The sequence below is a fragment of the Vitis riparia genome, chromosome 17 (assembly GCF_004353265.1).
Source record: "Vitis riparia cultivar Riparia Gloire de Montpellier isolate 1030 chromosome 17, EGFV_Vit.rip_1.0, whole genome shotgun sequence".
Lineage (NCBI taxonomy): Eukaryota > Viridiplantae > Streptophyta > Magnoliopsida > Vitales > Vitaceae > Vitis > Vitis riparia.
Genome location: NC_048447.1, coordinates 19,450,634 through 19,468,290, shown reverse-complemented (window position 1 = coordinate 19,468,290; position 17,657 = coordinate 19,450,634). Strand labels below are relative to the sequence as shown.

At 34.8% G+C, this 17,657-nt stretch overlaps 3 protein-coding genes across 9 annotated transcripts; 1 reads left to right on the top strand and 2 right to left on the bottom strand.

Annotated features, from left to right (window-relative positions):
• Positions 1-317: 317 nt before the first annotated feature.
• LOC117903959 (cyclin-dependent kinase G-2-like) lies at positions 318-5,750 on the bottom strand. Of its 7 annotated transcripts, none has more exons than XR_004649549.1 (7): positions 3,899-5,750; positions 3,375-3,510; positions 3,200-3,288; positions 2,898-3,009; positions 2,684-2,790; positions 1,192-2,574; positions 318-1,083 (listed from the first exon to the last, which is right to left on the bottom strand). XR_004649549.1 is itself a non-coding variant. In XM_034816473.1 (6 exons), the coding sequence occupies exons 1-6, from the start codon at positions 5,476-5,478 to the stop codon at positions 2,457-2,459; spliced, it is 2,142 nt and encodes a 713-aa protein (XP_034672364.1). In that variant the 5' UTR covers positions 5,479-5,750; the 3' UTR covers positions 318-2,456. The 7 variants fall into 7 exon arrangements, 4 of the variants coding, with proteins under 4 accessions (XP_034672364.1, XP_034672365.1, XP_034672367.1 ...); XR_004649547.1 differs by having other exon boundaries at positions 318-1,872; positions 1,963-2,574; XR_004649548.1 differs by having other exon boundaries at positions 318-2,043; positions 2,227-2,574.
• A 3,462-nt stretch (positions 5,751-9,212) lies between these two features.
• Positions 9,213-11,203, bottom strand: LOC117905078. Its single transcript, XM_034817967.1, has 2 exons — positions 11,141-11,203; positions 9,213-9,879 (listed from the first exon to the last, which is right to left on the bottom strand). The coding sequence occupies exon 2, from the start codon at positions 9,875-9,877 to the stop codon at positions 9,314-9,316; it is 564 nt and encodes a 187-aa protein (XP_034673858.1). The 5' UTR covers positions 9,878-9,879; positions 11,141-11,203; the 3' UTR covers positions 9,213-9,313.
• Positions 11,204-13,573: 2,370 nt separating this feature from the next.
• LOC117904408 (malate synthase, glyoxysomal) lies at positions 13,574-16,875 on the top strand. Its single transcript, XM_034816994.1, has 4 exons — positions 13,574-14,007; positions 14,182-14,507; positions 15,174-15,504; positions 16,101-16,875. Exons 1-4 carry the CDS (start codon positions 13,615-13,617, stop codon positions 16,755-16,757), a joined length of 1,707 nt encoding a protein of 568 aa, XP_034672885.1. The 5' UTR covers positions 13,574-13,614; the 3' UTR covers positions 16,758-16,875.
• Positions 16,876-17,657: the final 782 nt, after the last annotated feature.

Below are 17,657 nucleotides of genomic sequence, written 5' to 3'. Positions count from 1 at the left end.
ACATATAGTGCCCTAACGTAAACTTCATGACTCCTTAGATATGGAATCACAACCAACCTATTATACAATTTTTGAAATTTCACCATTCCGTTCAGAAGGAATATTTTTGCATCACTGCATTATATCCTCAGCAGCCCTCATTTCAAAAAGGCACTTCTCTACGGGCATTTTGGCAATGTACACGCAATACAAAACCCACTGCGCAAGAAGTGACTATTTAACATCTCAGCATGACAATCAATCTGATTTTATTTTATTGAAAATTAGATATACCGTTAAAATCTAAACCATCAGTAAATAATGACAATAATAAAAAATAAAAATAAAAAGCCACACCCTTTCCATTTGATAACTAATAATTTGGACCTCACTGTCACCAAAATTTCATAAAACACATCTTAGATTTTAGATTAGCCTTCGGTAGAACTTTCAAGTACTTGTTTCAACACTTGCACAAAAAGATAATATCAAAATAGCACTGGGACATTCTACATGCCCTGTCATCCATCACTATCATTCTTTCTGCCTGCTTTATTCTTTTTGGCATCATCACCCTCAAGCTGAATATCAAAGCTCCGAGATAATAACAAATTCAGGAAGTTGGAAGAAAAAGTAAAATCGGAGATCATCCACTCCCTTTTCTGTACTCGTTAAATTCAATCACACAGGTTAAGTGGAGACAAAGACACATGAACACAGAGACACCAAAAATCATTCAATTATTCCTAAAAATCATTCAAAACCCATTGCCTAGTATTGATTTGCCATCATTTTTAGGGAGTTGACGCAGATTTAGGTTATTTAGTAATGTTTAGATGGCAAAAATATCAACAGAGATCTCAAGTAATAAAATAATCGAGTATTTGATAATTATAGCATGCAGGCAATGGGTTTTGTACCTTCAATCCAAGTATGAGATCCAATGCATAATAAGCACCAGGGGAAACTAGTGCAATTGAAGATGTGCATAAAAGGGGAAACCTTACAAGTGATCACATTGAGCAAGCCGAGTGCTTGCCAACCTCCATTGCTTCAAACGCATGATAATTTTGTTACTATGAAGGAATGGTTGAGAACTTGGACCTTACATGGGCAGGCAGCACCAGCCAAAACCAATAAATAAACAGAAAAGAAGATGCTGATCAAATTTTAAGAACGTTGTGTAAGACTTCTGAACCTGAAATAACTTACAACTGTAATGCTAGAACAAGTCCTCCCGTCATTTGCCTTCACAAAGTTCTGTCAAACACCAAACTAGAAAATGCTATGTACAAAGGGCAATGTTAACCTAAGCAGGAATTTGACAGGTATGAAAGTATTATACCCATGAACCAGGACAAAATCAAATCAATTTATGAATATGCATAGGCAAAGTTTTGGTACAGCCTTTCCCCTAAATAAATAAAACAAAGTGGAACCGCATAAATACAAAACATCTATTTGAGACAAGTAGCAACACCACCAACCACCTTTTTAAAGATATCAAATCTAATACAAGTCAATTTGGAACGTTATCCTGGCACCACCATGTCTATTCACTCAAATTGCTGACATATTTATAAAGGTTTCCTCCTTGGGGGTTCAGGGTGAGGTTGAGGCAATTGCATCTCATTTTGATTTTACTTGTTACCATCTTTTTATGATAGGTCAATCTGCTTAATTCTATCTTTAACTGATTAGAAAAGATGTTGACAATAATCACAAAAAGTACCAGTTGAAGCATCACAAGTGAACATAAATAAATAAGCAAATGAATATAATTCAAAGATAAAACTTCCCTTGCAACTCCACAATGTGAGGATGCAGCAAGATGTGCCGTCACTTGCATATGTTTCAGCAGAAAACCAGGAAGAATGGACCTATGGTCATCACCTTGATTGTAATAGAAAAGAATCCATCATGAAGACAAAATCCTGATATTTGTTGACATGGTACAAATATCATATCAGTAAAACAACTTACAGATGTAATGTTATCTGTTGTCCAGGTATGAAACGCCAAGAACGCTCCCTCCACTTTGTCATTGACTTATACCAGTAATTTCTTGCAAGCAAAGTGCAAACATTTAAAGGAACCGTAGAGCAAGGCAGGGAAATAAATCCATAACATTTCAAACTTTATAGCTAGTATAAAAGCATCTTTAGAATGAAATATTTACATAAGTTTCAACTGTAACTGACCAAATATAAAAAGGAAAAAGAGAGTGTAAAGATCATTCAGCCCCACCTTGAGATTCAAGCACAAGGGACCATCAAACAATTACATAGCCAGGGACAAAACCATCCTTAAATCAATCTTGCTGACATGATGCTAATTTCTGCAACACATCGCATTTGTGTCTGCCAAAATATCAATTCCTCAATAAAAGTTTTCACAACTTGGTACACAATGTCAGTATCTCACCTCAAAATTGCTTATCTGTAAACAAATAATATGTGAAGGATATGAACAGATGATCATCCACCATTTCCATCTCTTAAGAACAAACCACCAGAGTCAGCGACCCTTGCAGCAAATTCTTGCTTCATGGCTCTTCTATAGGGATGCAAGCTGTCAATTATTCTCTGCAGATGCCTAGTAATTACATACACAGAATTTGAAGAGAAGCTATGATGGGATCATTGTTGTAACTTGTAAGATTATCTCATGTTCATTGATGCTCCTAGTTATCTGCTTAATCTACCTGTCCTGAGCATGTTGAGCAGGGAAAAAAGGCATGAAACCTTCACATTTGGGAAGGGGTACCTCATGAAACCAGTCATGGTCCAATGCAGCTTCTGCGGTTATTCGCTGCACAAGCAAGGGAATACATCGATAAATTCAACAAACCCTAAAATTTTAAAAAACAGAGGTAATTTCAGATTCCAATTAAAACTCAATAGAGGATAATGACTTACCTTCTCAGGGTCGTACGTTAGAAGTTTGCTCAACAGGTCAAACCCTGAATCAGAGAGAACTGGAAATCCAGTGAAAGATGTAGCTGGAAATTTCTTCCTCAACAGATTATACCTGAAAATAAAAATAGAACAGTTACTAAAACTGTGAACATATACCAACTAAACCACTCCATTCTAATCCAGGAAGCCACACGAGGTTTAGCAAAAGCTGGAATCTTGGACAAAAAATAGCTTATATGGAGAATAATAAGATAGAAAAGCAGCATAACCTATCTGAGGATTGTAACTAGGGAGACACTTACGGTTGCTTGACAAAGTTGGCTTTGAATCCAGGCAAATTGGAAACCCCTGGCCAAATTGTTTTATTGGGTGTTCCAAGAATCTTAAAAATCTGCAAAAATTTAATGAAATGTTTCACTGGACAGACAGAAGGAATGAATGAGAAAACAAACTCACCAAATATAACACAATAATTACCTTGTCAAGCTGATCCAATTCAGTTTTCCCTTGGAATAGTGGCTCTTTCGCTAAAAGTTCAGCCATTATACAACCCACAGACCACATGTCAATCGCCGTTGAGTATTGTTTTGTTCCCAGCAGAAGTTCAGGAGCCCTGCAAAGATAACATCAAACAATTACTTAAAGCTCGCTGAAACTAATGACAAATAGGTAACAAAAAAAGTTCTTTTTCATTTTTTGATGGGTGACAAAAAGACAGAATACTTAACCTACAAGTTTAAGAGCCCCTTCGGCAGTGATTTTAAGAAGTATTTTTAAATTTTTTAACATTTAAGTGTTAGTTAGACTAAAAACGTTTTTTAGAATCACTACCAAACACAACTTAACTAACATACAAGCTTAAATCTGATCCATAATCAGTATGTAAATAACTAAAACTTGCCTATACAAGCCAAGTGGACAGTGAATATTTGTTGCAAGTACATTGTTAATGTGCAAAGTAAGGGCAACACAAGAACTGTCAATATAAGAGTGCAACTCACCTGTACCATAGAGTGACCACCAACTGAGTATATGGTTTAGATGGGCTTGCATACTGGCGAGACAACCCAAAGTCACAGATTTTCAACTCACCATTGTCGTTCAAAAGAAGATTTGATGTCTTCAAATCCCTGTGTAGCACCCAATTATGATGAAGATGCTGGACACCCTCCAACAGCTGCAGCATCATGCCTTTAACTTCACTTAAAGAGAAAGACCGTTTCTTCAATTCAATCAGCCGCTTAAGGTCATGTTCCATGTACTCCATAACCATGTAAACAGTACCAAAGTCATCCATAACAACTTCTTTAACATCCACAATCGAGGGGTGATGAAAAGACAAGAGAATGTTTATTTCCCTCAAAGCTGTCATAGGGAAACCATCTGTTTCTGCTATCTTCATTTTCATTTTCTTCAATGCCACGATTTCCCCCGTTTTTTTGTCCCTGGCTCTATACACTACACCATATGCACCTTCGTTTATTTTATTGAGCCTATCATATTCAAACACACTTCTACATTCCTGAAGCATGTTTACACTCCTTTGTGGGGGAGGCAGCGACTCTACCGGAAGATGAACCTCATTACCATCCTCAGAATCCAAGCCCGACTGATAATCAACACGAGTCTCATCCTCACCGTCATTGATTTCCATACAATCATTGTTGTCTAATTCATTTCCAGAACATTCTTCTCCACCAGCACGCCCTATGAAAATACCAACTTCATCGGTTACAGAAGATTCAGCCCTATCTCCTTCTGAGTCTTCTCTTTGAAACTCCCCACTCTCAGGACTGGATGCCTTTCCATCTAATAGAGTTCTTGAAGGTGAATCCATAGGAGAACTCATTTTACTTCGCTTGGGCATATTTCCATTATCAGAGAAACATTTTTCTCTTGGAGAATCACTTTCAGATGCCCACCTAGATGTGGCGATATTCCAGGAACAAACAACTTCCTCCTCCAGCTGCTCCACTTCTTCACCACTCCTCCCACAGCGCTGACCAGGCATCAGAGAAGACAAACATGCAGGAGGCTCCACAACAGCAGTTTCAGCAGAGCCGCTCACCACATGGGACTCTATAATAGAAGACTGCAAGCACTGAATCCGATCAGCATCACCGTGCACCGCAACAACCTCATCTGAAACAACTTCACCCAACAATTTAGGCTGAGACAACGCAGTGCTCATAGATACAACCCCATTCTTTGACGAAATCCTCACTTCCTTCTCCGCGTTCCACACAATAGGCGAAAACTTCCTCTTTCTATCACAGTTCATCTTAACCCCATTATCAACCTCAGAAGTCTCACTATCCACCATCTGAGATCCAATTTTACGCCCAGAGGATAACTTACCAAGCTCTTTTTCACCGATCCTAACACGGAACACATTACGACGACCACCAACATCACCGCTCACCCTCGACAACGAATCGAACCCATTCCTACCCGTAACGCCCCGATCGCGATCTCGACTCAACTCCACACCACGATTAGGGTTTCTATGATAATCATGTTCCTTTTTGGAGTACTTGTAAAAATCATTCCTCCTGGAAACACCGACTCTTCCAGCCGCCATGTAATCAAAAGGCCAAGAATTGGGAGGAAAAACCCTAACCCTAACCCTAAAAATCGACAACCCAACAAGAAAAAGGGAAAATTTATCGAGAACCAAAGAATCGAGTATCGAAAAAACAAAGCCCTAGAACCGTATACCGCACTGATTCTTCTCCCCAGGAAAATCACGAGATGAAGAAGAACACTCACCGAAGACCGATCGAAGAGCGAAACCGCCACGAAGAGTAGGAGACGCGCAAAAGAAACCGCCTCCAACTTTCTGATACGCGTTATCGTGTGGTTGAGCGGCGAACAATGGGTATTATATACTACCACTTGTGAGCCACGTGTTATGCACGTGATATATGCAAGATGTTTTCCCGGTTTTGTAACATTAAAAAATATATATATATTATTGGGATATAGAAAATATAATTAAAATATTAATAATTTAAATAATGCGATAAACTCCCATATCATATCATACCTCTTCTATATGCAAAAATTGAAAAAAAAAAATAATTAAATTTTTTTTTCTCATTTTCTATTTTTTAAAAACAAGCATTAATAACAACTCCTCTATAAAAAAACTAAAACTATATAAAAGTATAAACTTATTTTTAAAAAATTACTTGAATTTTATACATATGCTTATTTTTTTCATTTTTATAAAAATTTGAAATATATAGAAATTAGTGAGTGAAAAAAAAAACCCTTAAAGTATTTGTGGTTTTGAGAAAATATGAAAAAATGATTATCATAAAAAATTAAATATAATTAAAATTAGTTGAAAATGTATATATTTTTTTAATATGGATATTATCTCAGCTTATCTCTTTAAACAAAAAAATATATGAAATAATAATTTATTAACTTTAATCCAATTTTTTATTTTCTTTCATGTTAGGTTTATTTTCTTTTTCTTTTTTTTTTCTTCCATTTTCTCTTTATGATTAGTTTTTGGGAAGTACTAAAGAAAAATGAAAAAATCGGAAGGAAATTTATTTTCTTATGTTTTGGCTTGCTAAGGAAAATATAAAATAAAATCAAATATAAATATGGACCCCGCATTTTTTATCATGTACTTCCGCTCGATGGCCAGCTCGATTTTTATTTGAAAAATGATTTATTTTTATTTTTTGACCACTTATTTTTGTTTTATTATTATTTTTAAGGAAAACAAAATAAGAAATAAAACGTTAAATGTGACTCCTTATTTTGGAAAATGTGGTCTTAAAAAAAAAACCAGATCGGGTTCAGGGTCAGGTTACTTAACACCCCTTTAAGTCCTTAAAGATGAGTCTCTACTAATAAAATGAGGCAAGTACGACAATTAATAAGTAAATCAATGAAATACTGAATGAAAATCACAACAGAATAACCGAATGAATATAAGAGGTAAAGAACGTACCTGAGTTGTGAACTGATTTATTTCATGCGAAGCAAAGGTTAGTAAACACACTTAGAGTAATCATGTGCATATCACATAACAGAATGAATCAATCATGTATAGCAATCAAATTAAATGAATGAATCAATCAATCATAAAATCACATATGTTGGGCCCTATCAAAGCCCGATTTATTTTGCATAAATTAATATCACAAATTTCATTATTTTGGAATTATGAAAAATTCATTCATGCTTATTAAAAAAAACAAAAGAAAAAAAAAAAAGATTATTTGAAAACCAGAGCGGAATTAAAATTGTTTGAGAGAAAACTGGATTTTTGAGATTTATTTGAAAATTAGAGTCCCGAAGATTACTTGAAAATCGGAGTCTTGGGAGTTAAATTTAAGGATTGGAATTCTTGGAGATTAAATTTGAGAGAAATTAGAATTTTGAAGATTACTTATGTCTTTTAACCACATTAGGTCTCCCCCCGACGTAATGCTTCCCATCACTCCCTCCAATTGCAATCATTTTCCTCCACTAAAATCTAACAAAAAAAAAAATCAATTTGAAATACAAGGGACCGAGCATCTAATACCAACTTATACGCATGAAAACTTTTCCCCAGCCACATCAAAAACAACATTTGAACCTTTCATATTTTCCAGCAACACACCAAAATGCTTTCTCCTCAAATAAAATGAAATCTTCTCGGCACTCTCATAGAAGTAATCATCAGTCAATTTTTGCTGCCTTTTGGTAGAGAAGATGGAGGCAGCAGTGGAGCAGTCAAAGCCGTCAAGCAATTAGTCCATTCTCCTTCTCACGACATCAATCTCTTCAGGGCTTGAAAACAATTCAATCACAAGAAACCCTTGAGAATGGAAGGAGTGGAGCTGTTCTAGACTCGATTTTCCTAAAATCCCCATGGTTGTCGATATTGGTGGGTGGGTGGTGGTGGATATTGGACTTGTTGAGGAGATGATGAAGGGGGTAAGGTGATAGGTACCCGGAACAGAGGAATGCAGGGAAGAACCAAAACTTGGGCAAACATGAAAGTAAATCCGGATCCAACACAGCTCAATGCGCAACAAAATAAACTAACGATGCTCAAGTAGCAGGATGAGATGATAAAGACCAATGATAATGAGGGAGAATCAATAAGAAATACCCAAAGAAACCATACCTGAAGTGGTCCACAGATCATCCAAAGATTCATAAGCTTTTTCACTCGGTTCCTCTCTGTTTTCTTTTTTTTCGATTGAAAAAAAAAATATTCTTCCCCACCCTACCGAATCAGCCGACCCCCTAAATTTTTCTTCCCTCCATATCTTTTTCTCCCTTTTTTCGTCCAGTTTTTTGCTTCCCCTCCTCGTTTTTTCTCCTCAGATTTATTTTTTTCTCCCCCCCACAAGGCTTCACCTGCTCCCTGCTCCTTACTCAGCCAATATGTCAACATCTCAACCACCATGTCCATGCATGCTCGACTCCTCCGGAAACCGACCTCCACTTTGGAATGAAAAACACAGCTTTCCCCCGGGTGTGAGAAAAAACGTTGTTTCAAGAGGGGTCTACAATAATTTAAATTAATTAAAAATTTATAAGTTATTTAATTTTTATATAAGATAAATAAATTAAACAAATTTAAAAGTAACATATAAAAATAATTTTTTATTTTTTTTATTATTTTGTTTTTCTTTCCTTCTACTATTTCATTCTCTTTTCTTTCCCTCATATTTTTCTTTAAATATTTTGATGACCAAACATAACCTTAAAAGTTTCAAAAACCAAAGATAAACTTAAATTATATACTCTAAAGAGAAAAACAAAAATTTGAGAAAAATTATTTAAGTAAAAGTTATAATTTATTAAATTTTCCTTTCCTTTATTTTATTTTTCTTCTCCCGCAAGTTATGCAAGCTATGAACAGAGTATTGCATAGACATCAAGATTTTGGTTGCAACTTGGAAAAGACTTCTCTATCCCATTATTTAGAACACATATGTATACCAAAACCAAAATTATTAACAAGAGTATGCAACCATCCATCAAATGCTATATATGACCATAGACTATCATCCAACAACACCCCCAAACAAAAACAGAAGCAAAAAGGACCATCTCGAAGGAGGCTAAAAAGGTGTTTATTTTTTTGACTTTTTACTAAAAGTAATTTATTTTCAGAATTTAGATTGTTTGTTTTTCTATTTTTTATGACTTATTATAAACTCTTTATTGAATAGAAAAAGTCAAAATATGTAACTTTTTCTAAATAAAAAAAATAACATATTGGTTTTTTTTTATTTTTTAATACTTAATAAAAATAAAATACTACACAAACAAACAATCTAATATTTAACACTATTAAACATTAAGACTTTATTTAGAATTAAGTAAAAATACAAACACTACCTAAATGAAATTCTTAGTTCACTTGAATGAGAACGGGTACCCATTTCAAGGAACTACAAAGTACCATCTAACATCATTTCTACCATTTCTTCTTTTTCGACATCGGAAAGGCTCAGAAACAGATGAACAACTGCCTGGTTTGTAGCGATTCTAGTCACAACCCGAAGTCGATCCCTTGAACTAAACCCAGGCAACTTGCTAAGTTCTTCAACAACCCTTCTTCGATCTTCAGACTCCTCATCATCATGCCCTATTTGTCTGAGCAGCATACTCTTGATCTGGACGCTCACGACTATGTAAATTTTGGCGACCTTGATCAAATACCCCAATCCTGATGCCTCATTGTCACCGTTTCTGCTCCTCTTTCGCGGGTTTTGATTCTCAGATGCTGCATTATCAGTAAAATCTAATTCAATTTCTTCAGAGCCAGTTTCTTCATCATCCACACATTCTCCAGAGAGACTCTCAGAATCATCACCACCCTCAGTATTATCATTCTCTTCTGATCTCTCAGCTGGAACTTGTGCTAAAGTAAGGACAATGAACATAAATGTTGTCTCCATGATCAGCTGCTGTAGGAACATGCCTAACACTACCTCAGAATTTATGTCAGCCATATCTGCAAAACAGAAACCCGCAAAAATATGTGAAGAGCTTATATTTATGGGTCATCCACAAATACCCAGTGAAGAAATGGGAGAAAAAGAGCAAAAGATCCTCCTGGGACTATGAATTATAGCACTTATAATCAATCCATACCAACCAAACAACCAAATCAATGTTCTTGCTCAATGTCAGATTCTGTCCCAAGAAATCATAGCCTAATGGCATTCATGCACTATGGACATCAACCAAGCAATGGAAGTTAATCCATATTTCATGTTTTTTCTTTTCTTTTCTTTTCCTTTCTTACCAAACAGAAAACAAGAAAGAAAGCTACAGAGTTTACACAACCATCCATGAATTGGATTATTCATATTCACAAATCACACCCAAGAGGACAGCCAACCACAATGCCATACAAATCCCAGTCGAAACAAAAACCTTTGAAACCAGAGGTGGAATGGGGAGTCCCTGAGAATAGCATTTTCCCAAGAAAATATATACATCCAATAAGTATCACACCTTGGAAGAGAATTCTATCTAGAGGTCACCTAAGAGAAAATATAAACAACATACAACAAGAACAAAGAAACCCATATTAGAGAGAACTGCATAAATGTAAACCCCAAATAGAACACATTGCAAAAGGCCAATGAACCCACACCCCAAATAGTTTCTATTCCTAATTAGTTTCTAAGGAAAAAAAGATCCTTTGGTAACGGGAAAGATGTGGAAAAATATTGTCAATAAAAAAATTTATTCTCTCAATTTTTCATCTTCTCCTGGGTCATAAGACCAACTGAACCCAATAAATCAATCAGGCACAGAAACGCCAGAAAACATCAGTGACTAGTCTCAAAATATTGATATACTTCCTTCTTTTCTTTCTTTCTTTTTCTTTTTCTCTTTTTTTCTTTTTTGGCTTTGTTTTCTCATCAAACAAACAGATGGCCAGGGAAAATTCAGGGTCAGTTTGATATTTTCACAACTCGGCCACAACAAAAATATTAAATATCTACTCTTTTTCCACACCTAACCCGCTTTGTTTGTTTCCACGGAAAAGGATTGGAAAATCTTCACACGTCAAAATATCACCCAAACCGGCCCCACTTCACAGACACATAAAGGGTCCCGTCTGTTTCTCGGGAAAATCAAATGCTCTGAAATCAATTTCCCATCTTAGTCAATTTTCAATATCTTCTTTTCTTTTCCCTTCTTCTAAGACTTTCCTATGAACCAAAAAAAAAAACGAGAGAGAGACGGGGAGAAAGAGTTACCGGCGACGACGACGATGATCCGCCGACCGGTGACGTTGGAGGGGTTTTGTAAACAGACTGAGACTAGGGTTCCACCGCATAATTTTAATGCCAAGGTGGAATTAAAAAAACAATAAATAAACTAACCCGAAAATTATGGATAATTAATAAATCATATATATTTATTATGTGTAAAAAAATTATAAATGTTAAATTAATTATCCCAAATTGAATTAAAAACTAACAATTCTTTTTAAGGTGCATGTGCAAGGAGCTCAACATGATAATAACCCCTTTTGGCATAATTAAATTATTATTTTTTTGGAAAAAATAATAATGGTGTGAAATGGCTTTAGTCAACATGTTTGAAAACACTCCTCGAAAGGGCATGAAAATAGTTTTTAAAAAGAGTCTATTTGCTTTTTAACCTCTTTCAAAATATTTTAAACTTTTTTATGTTTTAAATTATTTCATTTTTTGGATTATCTTGTGAAATGTCCCAGAATCTTGATTGTTTATTCATTGATCAATTTTCTTATTTTAAGTCATGAATAAAATTATAATAATGAAAATCATTTTTTTTTATAACACACAAATCTTAATTTTTATTTTTATGAAAAAAAAAATATAAAAAACTTTGAGAAGAAAAATATATGTTTATTTTATATTTAAGAAGAGAAGAACGAAAAAATTATTTCTCTTTTTTGGTGTTTTTCAGGGAGAGAATTGTTAGAGAGAGAAAAAAACTTGTTTATTTTTTTATTTATTAATGGCAATTTTTAAATAATTTTAAAATTTTTGTAAACTACTCATCTTATTTCTCTCATATATATATATGGGTCGAGTCGGGTCAATCTAGTTGGGCATTCAAAACCGACTCCAACAATTCATAATCAATCATGATATAAATGTGAGGATGTTGGTTGAAAGTAGTTCTAATGTTCAAAAGAGAAAACCTAATTTTGTACTCATTTTTATGAAAAAAGAAAGGAAAAATTAATAAACCAAAGAGGGTTTAGACAAGATGAATTAGGCTTATCAATAAGAATCTCTACCTCTTCCTCATAAGCAAATATACAAAATGTAAAGCTTGTAATAGAGTGATTTTGTTTATTAAAACACTTTTAATATGGACTTGTTTATATAAAAAATGTTTTTAAAAATAATTTTTTTATACTTGAATAAAAAAATAACTTTTAGGAATCATTTAAAGTGAGTCTAATTTGGCGGGATCATTTATAGAAAGAATTCCCTTAAAAATGTTTTCAACTCTCTCAAACTCTTTCTCAAATAAAAACTGAAGTTTCAAATAAAAATGAAAAAAAATTTACGAACTAAAATTGTTTTAATTAAACCACCCGCAAAGGAAATCATATGATTTGTTTGGTAATTGTTTTCTAATGTTTTGTAAAATAAAAGTTTATTTTAAAACCTAAAATGTTTTTTAAAAAATAAAAGTTTATTTTGAAACCCAAAATATTTTTAACATATTTTTAATATTTTAAAATATGTTTTAAAAACATTTTTATATCTAATATTTTATTTTTAATCATTTTATATATTTTTGTATAATTTTATTTTTTTAAAACCACCATTGGAAAATAAGTAAAAACAAAATGTGTTTTTTTTTAAAACGCATTATTTTTTGTTATTGAGAACCAAAAACAGTTTTAAATTATCAAACATATTTTTCTATTTTTTTATTTTAAAGAACAAAAAAATATTCTCAAAAATAAGTATCAAATAAGCCCATAAAAAATGTCAACATCATCTACTAAGTTTGTATGACAATATTTTTATTTAAAATATTTTTAATAAAATAATCACTTTACAACGTGTTTAATTTGGAAGCCTTATTAAAAGAATTATTAATTAAATATTTATCTACAAGTCAAACAAATGATTTTTATCTAAGAAATTAGATAAGATTTTTCAATTAAAAATGTTTTCTTGGAATTTTGTCCGACTTTTGATTTTTTTTTCTTTAAAAAAACTTTTTATATTAGAAGTATTTTTCCAAAACCGCTAACGTAGAGCAATTGTTCACAATGAATGAAGCCCATCCTGCAAAATAATCCAGTCAGCTATCATCAAACAATACCGCTCACCCACCCACAGCACCCTTTACATACACCATCTGTCCTACATAGACCATCATGCATCTTCCCCCAATGCCTACTTACCAAATGAAAGCAACCGATATGCCATCAAGACATCAAAGCCCCCAATAAAAATATTTAGCCATGTGGCATTGGCCCACCATATCCTAACAAACCGCACCTCCCGAGGAAGGCACATACACCAAAAACACCCATATCCTTAGCCTTCCCATTCAATATTCTTACGCACATAAGGCCATGCACTCCCCATATATAGCCCACTGTGATAACACTCTCAGTACCTATCCACTTCCACTCAACTTCTCCTTTATATACTCCCCTTTTGCCACCCCATTTTCACATCAACTCATATAGAGATCATAGTAGTGAAAGAAAATGTTAGGCCTTGGAACATATGGTTATACTGCCCCTATGGCCAGGAAGACTGTCGTGGGCTATGAAGCTCCCGATGGGGTTGATATCAGGGGCCGATATGATGAAGAACTTGCAAAGATTTTGACTAAGGATGCCCTGCAGTTTGTGGCTGATCTGCAGAGGGAGTTTCGGAGTCAAATTAAGTATGCAATGGAGTGTAGGAGGGAGGCGAAGAGGCGGTACAATGAGGGGGCGCTGCCGGGTTTCGATCCGGCTACAAGGTATGTGAGGGAAGGTGACTGGGTGTGTGCGCCTGTGCCACCGGCTGTCGCTGATCGGAAGGTGGAGATTACCGGTCCCGTGGAAAGGAAGATGATCATCAATGCTCTCAACTCCGGTGCTAAAGTTTTCATGGTAAGTGGTACTTGTTCTTCATGTTGAAGAGTACGGTATAAATGGTGAACCCAAATCCAACAAGTTTAAGTTTTTAGGAGAATTTGTATTTTTACATCAAAACTTCTTTTGCGTGGGAGGTCATGTGTTCGAGCCGTCTCTCCGCAATTTGCATAATATTAACCTATTTTGCAGGCTGATTTTGAAGATGCGCTCTCACCAAGTTGGGAGAATCTGATGAGAGGGCAAGTTAACTTGAAGGATGCTGTGGACGGGACTATAAGCTTCCATGACCAGGCCAGGAACCGGGTTTACAGGCTCAATGACCAGACAGCCCAGCTTTTTGTCCGCCCGCGAGGTTGGCATCTGCCTGAGGCTCATATTCTCATTGATGGCGAGCCTGCAACAGGTTGCCTTGTGGATTTTGGCCTCTACTTCTTCCATAACTACGCAACCTTCCGCCGGAGACAGGGTGAAGGGTTTGGGCCTTTTTTCTACCTCCCTAAAATGGAGCACTCAAGGTAAGGAGAAATCCCCTATTTTAAATGTTTTCAGCCTTCAATTGTGAGGGGAAATGATTGATCTCTGAATATATTCTTTAATTTGAATGAGCTTTTTCAACGATACAGAACATGCACTGCATCTTTTGGTAAGCCAGAGTTAAGGCCTGTTTGCATACTGTTTTTGAAAACAATTTCTAGCTCAGAAGAACATTTTTACAAAATTTTGATAGAAAAACGTTTTTATAATAATTTGTTTTGAAAACGGTTTGTTTTTATACATAAATTTGAGGTGTTATCAGTTGTTTATTGTATAATATTTTGAAAAATAATTGAAAATAGAGAAAATACTTTTAAAACTATTGTATCATACATAATTGTACATTACTTTTATGGGGAATAAACCAAGAAAGCTTTTTCATATTTGTATTTCCAGATAAAATTTTGTTTTTAAAAACAATTGAAAACTGTTTTTAAAAATTATTTTTGAGAATTATTTTCGAAAATGTTTCCAAATAGACCCTAATAAGTTTCCTTCTTGTCAGACAGCTTATTTTGGGAAATCCATTAAGAGATTGTTGCATAATTCAACTAGAGAGGTTATTGGGGAAATTGGCTAAGAAATTGTAGCATAATTCAACATGAAAATTTCGTTGAAGAGTGACACAAACTTTATTATGTTTTCAGGGAAGCTAAAATATGGAACTGTGTGTTTGAGAGGGCAGAGAAAATGGCTGGAATAGAAAGAGGAAGCATCAGGGCCACAGTCCTAATAGAAACACTACCAGCTGTTTTTCAAATGGATGAAATCCTCTATGAGCTCAGAGATCACTCTGTTGGTTTGAATTGTGGCAGATGGGATTACATTTTCAGCTATGTCAAAACCTTCCAGGGTCACTCTGATCGGTTGCTTCCGGACAGGGTTCAGGTTGGGATGACTCAACACTTCATGAAGAGCTACTCTGATCTTCTCATTAGGACGTGCCACAGGCGCGGAGCCCATGCAATGGGCGGCATGGTATGCAATTTTCCTTCATCTCTCAGACTCACACTATGGTAGTTATACTTTATAAGCATCCATAGGCTCAATGTAACAACCTGTTCTCAATTGCATGGATATTGTCTAGTTTAAACTTCTAGGTAAAAACTTTTTCCCTCTCTATTGTGTCCTAAAGAATTGTAAGACTTCACAAACTCCTACATTAGGGTCAAGATTCGGCTTTGATACCATTGGTAACAATTCACTTCCAATCATATAGATATTATCAACTTTTAGCTCAAAGGACTATCACGACTTTAAAATATATTTATATAATTAAGAGAAATGTATGCATATATATATATATATATATATATAAGTGTCATAAATTTTTTTACTCCCTATCATATCATGGGATCAAACAAACTTTTTCAAGGTTGAAAATTGACTCTAATACCATTTATGATAACTTGCTTTTAATCATGTAAATATTATCAGTTTTGAACTCAATTAACTTTCACAACTTTAAAAGAGAAGCCTAAACATACATAGGCTAAGAATTTTTTCTCCCCTGTTCCATATTGTTGCGGAGTATCACACTCAACTAGATTGCTATCCTTCAAATTCTTGAACAGGCGGCTCAGATTCCAATTAGAGATGACCCGGCAGCAAATGAGGCAGCTCTTGATCTGGTGAGGAAGGACAAGCAGAGAGAAGTGAGGGCAGGGCATGATGGAACGTGGGCAGCCCACCCTGGGCTCATTCCGGCCTGCATGGAAGTCTTCAACAACAACATGGGCAATGCAGCGAATCAGATCCAAACCATGAAGCGGGAGGATGCAGCAAACATAACCGAAGAGGACCTCATACAGAGGCCTAGAGGGGTCCGAACCATGGAGGGCCTGCGCCTAAACACCCGGGTCGGGATCCAGTACTTGGCCGCATGGCTCACTGGAACTGGCTCAGTGCCTCTTTACAACCTTATGGAGGATGCCGCCACAGCTGAGATCAGCAGGGTTCAGAACTGGCAGTGGCTGAAATACGGAGTGGAATTGGATGGAGATGGGCTTGGAGTGAAGGTGAGTTTAGACCTTTTCGGGCGAGTAGTGGAAGAGGAGATGGCCAGGATTGAGAGAGAGGTTGGGCGTGAGAAGTTCAAGAAGGGAATGTACAAGGAGGCCTGCAAGATCTTCACCAGGCAATGCACAACCCCAACTCTAGATGATTTTCTGACTCTAGATGCATATAACCATATCGTCACACACCACCCTAAGCCATCATCTAGACTCTGAAAGACTTCATGACTTCATGGTTCCTTGCTGTTATTATCTGGTTTGATTTTCAGCTTTGCGTTCATCTTCTGTTACTACTACTGTTGCCAATAAAAGAATAACTGATCATTTCTGATGATGCTCCAAGTTCTAAATGATGAGTTGGCTTGAAAGTATTTCTAGATAAGACTTCTATACCAGGTTTAGTAGTGATCTGAAAAGTGTTTTTTAAAAAACAAATAAAACATTTGGTAAAATTTATGAAAAATGTTAAAAAAATTGGTAATTTACTTTTAAAGTGCGTTTGATAATAATTTTAGGAACTATTTTTGGTATTTCTAATATATGAAATATTAAAATTTTCAAATATAAAAAAACACTAGAAATGCTTTCTAAAAGTACTATTAAACGCACTCTTAATATTTTTTAAACATTTCATAAACCATTCTTCTAAAAATAAGAAAACATTTTCACTAAAAACACTTCAATCACCAATATTCACATTTCTTTTTCTTTTTTTTTAATCGATGAATAGATTTCTTTACTTTGGATGATTTACCTGTCTCATATTTCTTAAAAAAAAGTGATTACATTGATAAAATTTTATATGATACTTATGAGATTGATGATATCGATGAGATTGATATTCAAATATTTCTTCTTAAAACATATTGATTTGATCCCATAAACCGAACCACCACCCAATAACATGAATAAAAACACTATCAAACATATTTTAACTATAAAGAAAAGGTCTTAAGAAAATATTATATTTGATAAAATTTAAAAAACATTTTTAAAAAGTGAAAAATCACTTATAACATTTTTTGAAAAAACAGCTGATAAATGATTTTCCCAAAAATATTTTTGGAGAAAATACTTTTTATATTCAACCGATTTTTCATATTTATTATTATATAT